The 12362-nt window shown below is 36.8% G+C and overlaps 1 protein-coding gene across 9 annotated transcripts in view; it reads left to right on the top strand.

The window, feature by feature from the left end:
* Positions 1 to 12362, top strand: part of tns1b (tensin 1b) — a 370155-nt gene that overhangs the window by 233502 nt on the left and 124291 nt on the right. For all 9 annotated transcript variants that reach the window (XM_051710896.1, XM_051710901.1, XM_051710893.1 and 6 more), the window contains one exon: positions 4513 to 4551. In XM_051710896.1, the coding sequence (XP_051566856.1) occupies positions 4513 to 4551 (39 nt within the window). Of the gene's footprint in view, positions 1 to 4512; positions 4552 to 12362 lie in introns of those variants that run through there.

Below are 12362 nucleotides of genomic sequence, written 5' to 3'. Positions count from 1 at the left end.
CTGTTCATATGGTGAAAGACTGATTATTATACCCTAAGAGAATAACACAGAACTATACCATTACAGGAAAACATTAAGGCACAAAAGATGGGATGATAACCTTAAGACTAGAGGTCGAACAGCAGTGTATTTTGCCGATGCGATAACTAAGGTGGGGGAAAAGGCCGATAACCAATTAATTGACCAATAGTTGTTGTTGTTTTTTTGTTTTTTTAAGACTTAGCCTATAGAATTGTAAAAAAACAAAATTATTAGTCTTTCCATACAATGAAGGACACAGACATTGAAGCTCAAAATGAATTAAATCCTAAAAGCAATTTATTGTGCAACCAAAATCCCAATAATAACCAGAAAAATTAAAATTATAATTCTGAACTTTTAAACATAAACAAGCCTAAAATACACCAGGGAAACTGATAGTTCTAAAAAGCGACTAATCTGTAAAACCGATATATCGGTCTACCTCTACTTAAGACCCATCTTTTGTGCCCTTTAGTCTATGTAATTTTTTCTCTGAGGTCATCTATTTGCTAGTTTATCATGATGCATGATGTGTTAAAAATAAAGGCTATAGGATAATTTGTCCAATATATATATATATATATATATATATATATATATATATATATATATATATATATAAAATATGCACTGCCCATAATATATATATATATATATATATATATATATATATATATATATATATATATATATATATATATATATATATATATATATTACGGGCAGTGCATATTTTATTTCAGTATTTCCTGCCCACACTTCCTCTTTCAATAGGAAATACGTCAAAACTATATGGGTCTATACCTAGATGTTTTGTTTTCTGATTGGTTCTTGTCAGTGCAAAAATTGCCTCCACAATGTTAGGGTGTTTTGGATGGTTACCAGGGCATTGCTGTGCAGTTGCTAGGGTGTTCTGGATGGTTTCTGCAGGTGGTTTCTGGGTTATTCTGGGGTGTTTTTCAGGATGTCACGTACTAGCCCAAGTCAAAAGAGCCTCAAATTTCTAAGATGCTCTGGTCCTTTGATATGGTTTGGGTCCCACCTTCAACATAAATAGATTTTTGTCTGTTTTATCATCCGCCAGGTTAAAATCTTAATTTCGATCACTTAGAAAAGAAATAGCACACCCGTCCTAAACACGACACATGATTTTAGGTATTATTCATGTCTGTAGTGCAAACAGTGCAGAATGAGTTATGCAATAAAGTTTAGTTCCTAGGTTTAGGAATTTGTTAAAGTCTCTAACCCTTAAGTATGAGCAATAGGAGGGAATAGTGATGCTTGGACAAGGACACCTGTTAAACTGTAAACTCTTAGTAATGCTAGTTAAGGCTCAGTACAGTACCTCTTTCATGAAGACTTTGTCAGTTTCATTGAAAAACCTGACGTTGACACTGGGAAAGGTGACTTGCTCCGTCTGCATTAAGACAGGCAATTTAATGGAGCGAGCAAATTTAACACAAATGCCAGATGATTCGAAAGAACGCATATATTCAGCTGTCAAAACAAATGGTAGGAGCTGATGGCTTCCAGACCATGTCAAATTCCTCACTCTCATCTGAATCAAATTTTGTAAAGACATGCTTGAACTCTGGGAATTCGTAAATAGTTGTCCTTGGAATGACACAAGTGAAATTCGACCCATGTTGCCTTGACTTTAGTTATCTACCGCATTTGTCCGCAAACCAGTGAGGTTTGGTGAGAAATAAACATAAGTTTTATGTTTTTAGGTGCTAAATCAACTTGTTATTGATATATACTGTAGTTCATACTGTTTTAAACACATAAAAAAAAAAAAAAAAAGTAGGCAGTATTTAGTGTGCTCTGTGCTGTATTTATTTAACAGTACACTAATGATCTTTATTGAACATAGACATAGGATCATGGGCTGTGTCCAAAACATGAAAAATGCAGTATACTTGGGTAGGAAGGCATCAATGCATGCCCAAATCCAGTTTTTGTGTAACATCTTGTCTACTGGTTGTTTTTTAAGGCTGCATAGATGTATCCTTCACTTACTTTTTTAATTAATTAATTTTTGTTATTTTTTTTATTTATTATTATTTTTATTTATTTTTTGACATTTTAATTACATTTCTACAGATAAATAAGCATTGCAGGCATTAAATATTTGAATTTGTTCTACATCATTACACATTGGATGACTGTCTGAATTTAGTTTACTTAGGAGGTGTCTCCATGCAATGTCGTATGTCTGTTTAGCCATTGACTGACTGGAATGCAAGCCTTTGTTTTCATACACAGTCATAGAGAAACTGGAAGGAGACTTCCTGTTTGCTCACAACACTAATTGCTCATGTCTAATTTTGCCTGGAAACAGTTTTTCTTAATGTCCTAGTACTGCCCATGCTAGTGATTATGGTCCGCCATCCTGTTTGAGAAGCACAGAGCTCATTTGTTCATAGTGGCAGTGATATTGGTTGTGGCAGCAGACTAGGCAGCAATCCTGTTATACTGGAACTCAGCAGATTGTGAGTTCTGACAAAGCAAATCGTCTTTAAACATCAATGACTTCTCAATACTCATTATGAAACTGTGAAAAAAGTGTTGAAATTAGGTTAACATGGCTTTTGTTCTGGTTTTCTTTTTCCAAAACACACACACACACACACACAAACAAACTTGTTTGTACATCATTATGGGGGACTCTCCATAGACTTCCATTCATTTTATGGATTTTATACAGATCTAACGATAATTTCTATCCCCTAACCCTATCCCTAAACCTAACCCTCACAGAAACCTTTTTGCATTTTTACATTTTCAAAAAAACATAGTGTAGTATGTTTAATAAGCCATTTCCCTCTTGGGGACTGCTGGCTGGGCCCCACAAGGTAGGAGATATCAGGTTTTACTATCCTTTTGGGGACATTTGGTCCCCACAATGTAGTATAAACATTTAGACACGCACACACACACACACACACACAAACACACACACAGTTTGTGACTAATTGAGGATCATATTTGATATTATTTAGGCCATTAATGAATATCATTTGAGAATAATTCATGATTATTTATTAAAATAAATAAATATTGCTGTCATTTACTCACCCTCATGTTGTTCCAACCCTTCATTATTTTCTTTCTTACTTAAAACACAAAAGGTGATATTAGGGAGAAACTTTGGGCTTTTGTTTTCCATACAAGAAAAGTGGAGGTTATAAAAAAAGACAAAAAAAGCACAGTAAAAGTATATAAAAAGTACTGTAATTTATACAATTCTTGCACTTTATTTCAAGTCTTCTGAAACCATATGATAGCTCTGTGTGAGGTAAAAGCTAAAATTTAGGATTCACTGATTGATAGCTGTTATTCACAGATAACCTTCCTCTCCACCAGAGATATCAAATCTCATTTTGCATTTTTTGTTCAATTAAAAAATGCTGCTTTGTAGAAGTGTCACGTCAGCTTTGTCATTATTGACCCCAAACGCCATCAGACCTTGTGTCATTTGACTTTGAAAAACATGAGGGGAAGATTATCAGTGAATAACAATTTAATTTTCTTTTTTTTTTTTCTCACATAAAATATCATATGACTTTAAGGCTGAATATAACAAACACATCTTATGGAATACTTTTGTCATACTTTAATTGTGTTTTATTTGTCTTTTTTGGAACTTTGCAGTATAAATCAATTCTCTGGCATTCTGCCTAACATCTCTATTTGTGTTTCACAGAAGAAAAAACAGAGTGTCTATTTGCACCCTAGTGTAAATAGCATGTGCCACACAGCGGAGCTATTTGCACCCCAATAGTCTGGTGGAACCACAGACATGTACGACAAACTAAACATAGGTGTCGCTGTAGAGGCGTGGGGTGTAAAGACGGTGTGTGATTGTGTATTGTTGTCCTAGCGACCTCGGTTCGAATCCGTGTTTTGTCCCACTCTTTTTCCCATCCGATTTCCTGTTTCCACACTTTATATATATCATTTAATACTACTTAAAATAATAGATACAAATTAATATAAATGTTGATTTGATCACAGTGATTTGGTCACAGTGAATGTCGAGGAGTGCAGAGAGGGTTTGATCCGGAGGCAGGGTCTGACGATCGCACTCGTTCCCGAGTGAAACTTTAGTAAAACCAAGGTTATTTTTTCTAAGGTACGGTTAAGGTTAGGTTTAGGGGTAGAGGTTAATATAGTGTGTCTGTGGGACTCTAAATAAACACAATAAACACTGCAGTGATACCTATATTGTATCTTAGTATTTAAATATGGGTGCAAATAGTATATTACACTATTTGCACCAGGGTGCAATTAGTATCTACCATTATTTGCACCATGGTTGGGGTGCAAATCATATCTGCCACTATTTGCACTGGGGTGTAAGTAGCATATACCATTATTTGCACCAGGGTGAACAGAATTCTTTTTTTTTCTTTTTTTTTTGCTCGACTATTTAAGGTCAAAGACTTTGTCCTTACATCTGTGTCTTCTCTTTTTTTTTTTTTTTTGCAGGTATCATCCTCCTGTGTTCCTGTTACCAACTATGAACTGGTAAGAATGTCTGTGGTTGTTTTGATAACCCCTTTTTTAAATGTTTCTTAGAACAGTATTGCTAAGAATGTGCTCTGTTAATCAGATTAAATAATAAAGGGAATTTTGCCTATTTTGGAGGCCAGAAATTATCATCCCACAACCATTAATATTTATAAGAAGGAAATAAAGCTTGAGGTCTTCAGTTCAGAGTTCTCTCAAGACTTAAAAAAGCCAGGGGGAATAGCAAAGAATGAGTGATAGCGTACTGAACATTCCTTTTTTGGTTCGAATTGTGTTTTTGCTCTCCATAAGATCTCCTCTCTCTTCTATGAACACTCACCCTCACCATGCAAGCCAGAATCCCTCATTATTCTACCCGCATTACTAAAAAGTATTTTGTTGTACATAGCGTCCTTGAAACGGAACACATATTTTTAGTTGTTTTTCTGGGAAATTTTGGCTTTCACCAGTTGGAAGGGTTTGGTTTATTCTCCTCTTTCCATCCTCCCCTTTTTCAGACAAAAGTATGAATGAAAGCAGGTATGAACCACTGCTGTCTGACATAATACCCCGCAGACACCAACAACAGACACTTGAAATCTGATGGCTCATTTAAAGCTGAGGTGTGTCATTTCTGCACCACTAGCATGACCAAACGAGATTGGAAAGATAATCACTGGTTTCAAATGGATTCCAGAAAACTCCCTCCATCTTCCATTGGTTGTACAAATAGTTAATCCCACCCCAAACTCACACCATCGGTTGAGATATGAGATATGTTTCTATCCAAGTTGCGAATTCGGAATTCAGAAAATCAGCATTTCACTAAAATAGTGCAAATAAAGCAGCATTTCAATCCTATGCGTTTAAGAGAACAAAATAGTCACTTATGGGGAAATTGGTGCAAAATAGAAATTTAAGTGAAAGTTAAAGCCACTGTGGCTCTTTTAATAAATGTAATAAATCACTTGCAGTTTAGAGTGTGCAGAGAGAACACTGAAAACACTGTGGCCGGTGAGTAAAAAAAGTTAATTTCGTACCCTGGCGATATCACAAATTTTGGATAAATATACATGGATGGAAACACATCTTATTGGTGTGTCAGTCTTCCTTGGCTGGACCAAGGAACGGTTTGATAGCAAAGTTTTGTACTGTTCTTTCACGTCCTTGCAACACACTCTGCCATCGAAATCAGTGCATTTTTAGTATTCTGTGACGCAACATAAACTCTAGTGTGTAGGTGCCCTAATTTGGCCCCTAGTCCCTAGAACTCACACACTCCTGCTTTCCAGCAAGGACAAAGCTGCTTAACTCACTGTGTTTACAATGACTCAGCTCAGTGAAGCCAAACATGTCTCATTGTAATGTCATTTTTAGTGAATTCAATACTATTTCTGTGGTCAGGCTGAATGTTTTCTTAGAGACCGGTTTCTCCATACACCATGTTTGGTCAGTTCTTCACCACTGAATGCTTCAGTTGACTGGTGGTTAGTGTCAGTGATTTAAAGGTACACAACGGAGGATTTCTTGTTTATTTTTTTGTTTAGTGTGCCTACAGTAATTTCTTTTCAGAGCTCTCTGTGTTTTGGCTGAAACTTCAGAATGTGACAGGGAAAGGAAGGACGTGTAAAGCAGAAGATTGTCATTGGTCACTAATTTCATTGGATCTGTTTTTCCATGCAGTTAAAGCAATTGGTGACTAAGGGGAAACATTGTGCCTAGTATGGCTTTTCGAGCTGCACAGAAGAAACAAAGGGATTATGAACAACATAAAATGACGACAGTATTTTATTTTTGGGGTGAAGTGCAGTATCTCTTTAAGACAGAGATATTTAAACTTTATGTTCCCTGTCCAAGGTGATCTGTTCTGCTGTAGATTTGATATAACACAAGTAGACTTCTAGGTATTGATATTCCATAGGTGTTATCTCACTAGCATGCTCTCGACATTGGGTTGTGTTATGAAGTCTTAAGTCTTTCTCTCTCTTCTGTCCACTCAGAGCTGTCTGCTGTCCTCTTGAGCCATCTGGCCTGTGTCTGTTTCACCCCAATGTGATATTAGCCATAATTGGCCATGAGAAAGTGAAACACATGCTGGGCCACAGCTGATGTTGTGCAGACCAGCATTAGTCCCAAACATTTTCTATGCAAGTATTTGAACACTGACGCTTCTAGCTCTGTTCCAAAATGTGTCCGAGCACAATTTATAGTGTAACACAAGTATATATTCCATTCCCAGAGCTGCCACAAAGGGGCACTTAAAAAATAAAAATCTATCTATCTAGCTATCTATCTATCTGTCTATCTGTCTATCTACAGGTGCATCTCAATATATTAGAATGTCGTGGAAAAGTTCATTTATTTCAGTAATTCAACTCAAATTGTGAAACTCGTGTATTAAATAAATTCAGTGCACACAGACTGAAGTAGTTTAAGTCTTTGGTTCTTTTAATTGTGATGATTTTGGCTCACATTTAACAAAAACCCACCAATTCACTATCTCAAAAAATTAGAATACATCATAAGACCAATAAAAAAAAACATTTTTAGTGAATTGTTGGCTTTCTGGAAAGTATGTTCATTTACTGTATATGTACTCAATACTTGGTAGGGGCTCCTTTTGCTTTAATTACTGCCTCAATTCGGCGTGGCATGGAGGTGATCAGTTTGTGGCACTGCTGTGGTGGTATGGAAGCCCAGGTTTCTTTGACAGTGGCCTTCAGCTCATCTGCATTTTTTGGTCTCTTGTTTCTCATTTTCCTCTTGACAATACCCCATAGATTCTCTATGGGGTTCAGGTCTGGTGAGTTTGCTGGCCAGTCAAGCACACCAACACCATGGTCATTTAACCAACTTTTGGTGCTTTTGGCAGTGTGGGCAGGTGCCAAACCCTGCTGGAAAATGAAATCAGCATCTTTAAAAAGCTGGTCAGCAGAAGGAAGCATGAAGTGCTCCAAAATGTCTTGGTAAACGGGTGCAGTGACTTTGGTTTTCAAAAAACACAATGGACCAACACCAGCAGATGACATTGCACCCCAAATCATCACAGACTGTGGAAACTTAACACTGGACTTCAAGCAACTTGGGCTATGAGCTTCTCCACCCTTCCTCCAGACTCTAGGACCTTGGTTTCCAAATGAAAACTTGCTCTCATCTGAAAAGAGGACTTTGGAACACTGGGCAACAGTCCAGTTCTTCTTCTCCTTAGCCCAGGTAAGACGCCTCTGACGTTGTCTGTGGTTCAGGAGTGGAATACGACAACTGTAGCCAAATTCCTTGACACGTCTGTGTGTGGTGGCTCTTGATGCCTTGACCCCAGCCTCAGTCCATTCCTTGTGAAGTTCACCCAAATTCTTGAATCGATTTTGCTTGACAGTCGTAAGGCTGCGGTTCTCTCGGTTGGTTGTGCATCTTTTTCTTCCATACTTTTTCCTTCCACTCAACTTTCTGTTAACATGCTTGGATACAGCACTCTGTGAACAGCCAGCTTCTTTGGCAATGAATGTTTGTGGCTTACCCTCCTTGTGAAGGGTGTCAATGATTGTCTTCTGGACAACTGTCAGATCAGCAGTCTTCCCCATGATTGTGTAGCCTAGTGAACCAAACTGAGAGACCATTTTGAAGGCTCAGGAAACCTTTGCAGGTGTTTTGAGTTGATTAGCTGATTGGCATGTCACCATATTCTAATTTTTTGAGATAGTGAATTGGTGGGTTTTTGTTAAATGTGAGCCAAAATCATCACAATTAAAAGAACCAAAGACTTAAACTACTTCAGTCTGTGTGCATTGAATTTATTTAATACACGAGTTTCACAATTTGAGTTGAATTACTGAAATAAATGAACTTTTCCACGACATTCTAATTTATTGAGATGCACCTGTATATATATATATATTTTTTTTTTTTGCAGTAACATTCTGCATTTATAAAGGGCCAGTTTACTTTTTCATGGCAACTATTGCCACAGCAGAGCAACAAGTTTTCAAGTTTGAAGATAATCTTTCTGAACAAGTTAGTTAAAGTTGGTTTAAACTGTTGACATGTTTATAGCTACCTGAATAATAACAGGGCTGGTTTAAAGGGATAGTTCTCCAAAAATGAAAATTCTCTCATAATTTACTCACCCTCACACCATCCCAGATGTGTATGACTTTCTTTCTTCAACAGAACACTATACCCACCCATGAGTGGAATCAGTTCACGCTGCCTCTCACATGATGTAAGCGCACTAACATATTCAAATGAAAGCAAAACCAATTAAGCTTGTGAACAGCGTACTATTGTAAACAAATCAAGCTGCACTTTCAGTTGTATCATGTCAGTTCTCGCTTGAACATGCCAGCGTGCTTACATCACATAAGAGGCAGCGTGAACTGCTTTCCCTCATGGGTAGGCATTGGATAGCAACCAGAAGTAAACAATTATAGTAAAAAGGACTTACACATTGATCTGTTTCTCACCCAAAGTGATCGTATCGCTTTATAAGACATTCATTTAACATATCGTATGGATTACTTTTACTACGATTGACTGTGCTTTTTGGAGCTTTGAAGTGCTGATCACCATCCACTTGCATTGGATGGACCGGCAGAGCTGAGACATTCTTCTAAAAATCTTCATTTGTGTTCTGCAGAAGAAAGAAAGCCATACACATCTGGGATGACATGAGGGTGAGTAAATAATGAGAGAATTTTTAAAGGCAGGCACAGGCATTTGAAGGTAGCTATTTTCCTCTTAAGTACTGAGGTTTGATACTGCCACAGTAATGCAAGAACGTACATTAAGTATGAACAACCGAACACATCTGTATTTGTATGTTTGTGTTATGTACATTTCTGCCATTACTGATGGTGCTTGCAGGTGAATAATAAATAGGACAAATTGCTTTTCAGTTTAATTAACCAATCTCCAATTTTTTTTTTTTTTTTTTTTTTTTTTACAGTTTGTTTACTCTAGAATGCAATCAAAACACTCCTATTTTGATTTGATTTGTGATACCATTGTCATCAGATTTTATAACTGATTTGAAATACTGTAGGTATTAAAACGTAATCTTGACAATTTTTGGAAGTTGTCCTCATCCAAGTAGAAGCTGTACTTCCATATCCATTATGTTGATAGAAAATAGCTGCCGTTACCAACATGGTAACAGAGTGAATTGACTTGCCTTAAAGGGGCTTAAAAGCAAGGGCCCAGGGCCCCTCGTGTCTGTCTCGTTCACATCCACTCTCGTTTTCTCAGTGCATAAGATGTGTTACGCAATACCAGAATTTGTTCTGAGGGCTTCTTTGTGACGTCCTGCCCCTGTTGTGCAAATTAGCCCAGGGTCAGAAGTTGCTTTGGGACGTTTCTGTCCAAAGGTTCTCACAGCTCCACATTCTGTAGCTGAATACCATCTTCGGAATTTGTTCCGTAGATTTCTCATGGGATGGAAGGCAGGCAAATACCCGTCATAAGTGTAATGTAAACACAGTGTGCCACTGAAATTCACAGCATCTCGGCTGTTTAAAATGTTCCCTTCTCTGCTGTGTTTTACTGACAAGTTGCAGGTGGTCATTAAAAGGTTGAGAGAACAGCAGCTGTTGCTGACCTGTGTTTTGAGATTCTCATTAGTATTTGTACTTGTTTTTCACCTATATTGTAATAGTCGTTGCAGTGTTTCCTACAGAATGCTGTGTTTTTGCCACAGGGGAGATATATATATATATACACTGTATATAGATAGATAGATAGATAGAGTAAAAATAATAATATTTATTATGTATAAATATATGTGTAAGAATGTTAATAATGCTTTTAATTAATCATTTGTTTTAATGTTTCATATTTCAAATCATTTTTCAAACCTAAGTACACAAACATGACTGAAAGTTATGACATGCGGTACAGTAAATGAGTCGATTAGGCCCCAAAAAGTGAGTAGAAGTCAAAGCTGAATTATGTAATTTCTATGACACTAGCGCCACCGAACGGAATTGCAAAAATAAACAATGTTTTCAAAACAGCTTTCTGAATACGCCCCTTGTCCGCTGTTGTTCGAACCATTAGATAGTCACGCCCCCAACTCACCCCATTGGATGAGTAACATTGTTGGGGCGGTTCTTAGTGGATCGCTCTAAACAGACACAGGAATTTTATAGTGCCACTGAGACAAAACATTTGTAGTTTTCAAGAAAATGAACCTCTGAATGACTGACTTGTAGTAGTTTCTGCATATTAAAGGGATAGTTCACCCAAAAATGAAAATTCTCTCATTATTTACTCACCCTCGTGATATCTCAGGTTTGTATGACTTTATTCACCAGAACACATTTGAAGAAAAATAGAAAAATATCTTAGCTCAGTAGGTCCTTAAAATGCAAGTGAATGGAGATTTCTCTTATGAAGCTCCAAAAGTCATAGACAGTCAGCATAAACGTCATCCATACGACTCCAGCGGTTAAATTAATGTCTTATAAAGTGACACGATCACTTTTGGTGTGAAAAAGATAAATATTTAAATACTTTTTTTAACTCTAAATCAGGTGAGCAACGGTACACATGTGTGATGTAATTGCATTGGCATTTGAACCACGCGAGAACAGCCGGAAGAGCAGCGCTGTTTACAAGTGAGGAGGAGGAACGCTGTACAGTAGCTTTGTTGGTTTTGGTTTAGGTCTGTAATACAAGAGTAAAAATGTATTGCTTTTTAAATAATGCGTTAAGAGTAAAAGTATTTTGATATCATAACATAGCAGTGTGTGAGTATTAGAGCAAAAAATACGTGTTTATAAAGTCAAAATAAACCGGTGTAGTTGTAAGTTGTTTAAGTGAATAAAATGCACAGTGACCAGGAAACTGCTGCAAAACGAAGAACGTGGCACGTAAAATTCGCTTTGCAAAAATGTAATAAAAATTATAGTAACGTTCATTCTATGAGACTAGGTTGCACAAAACTAGTAATGAAACTAACTAAAACTAAACTGATATTTATAACACATTTTAAAAGGTATTAAAATGCAAATCTTGTATTAGAGTCCATGAATCAAACTGCAAAACTGCTGTTTTTTTATTTTTAATTTTTATTTTAGTGGAATCAGCAAAGACAGCGCAACAGAAAAGCACATTGTCTGGGAAGTTTTGTGCAGTATGGCCTTTTTATCTCATCACGATTTATTTAGTCTTCAAGCTCGCAACTCAAGTAAAATATCATATCTTTTGTCATGGCATTGTAGATTCAGCAGGAAACACTGTTGCCAGATTCGATGATGATTTAGTCAACTTTCTTCCTTAGTTGTCAGTGTTCAGTTGAATTTTAAGGGCTTTAATTTATTAAACGTTGTTGTTGATTCAGCCATGCCTGGATGTTACCCAAACACATTTAAATCATACTGTAATTGTTTCAGAGGTGCTGGAGACAGCACTGAGAGAACATGTCCTTTTTAGGTGCTCTGCGTGCTGGACTTCCACACAGAGCTTCAGATCTTCAAGCCAAACAGCTGTCTGTCTCCTCAAACAACTCGTTTGCACAGTTTATGAACCAAAACACAGTTATCAGATAATTCCATGTTATGAGGGATTGAAAGCAATGTTTCAAGGCTACTTTGATAACCTTTCAAAGCCCTTAATGCCATAAAAAATGAGGGGACAACAGTCAGGAAGTCCAAAGCATTGGTGTAACCACGGGTGTGAAAGGGTTTGCAACTGCCACCCAAATTGCTTAAAAAACAAAACAAAAAAAAAAACCTTGCACACCTAAATAAAATGACAGTTCTTTTTTATGCTTAATTATAGCATGCAGGTGTGTAAAATGCATCATTATTATGCTGAAACTTCAATGCATCGATTAT

The sequence above is a fragment of the Myxocyprinus asiaticus genome, chromosome 11, assembly GCF_019703515.2.
Source record: "Myxocyprinus asiaticus isolate MX2 ecotype Aquarium Trade chromosome 11, UBuf_Myxa_2, whole genome shotgun sequence".
NCBI lineage: Eukaryota > Metazoa > Chordata > Actinopteri > Cypriniformes > Catostomidae > Myxocyprinus > Myxocyprinus asiaticus.
This window is presented reverse-complemented; position numbering and strand designations above follow the sequence as displayed.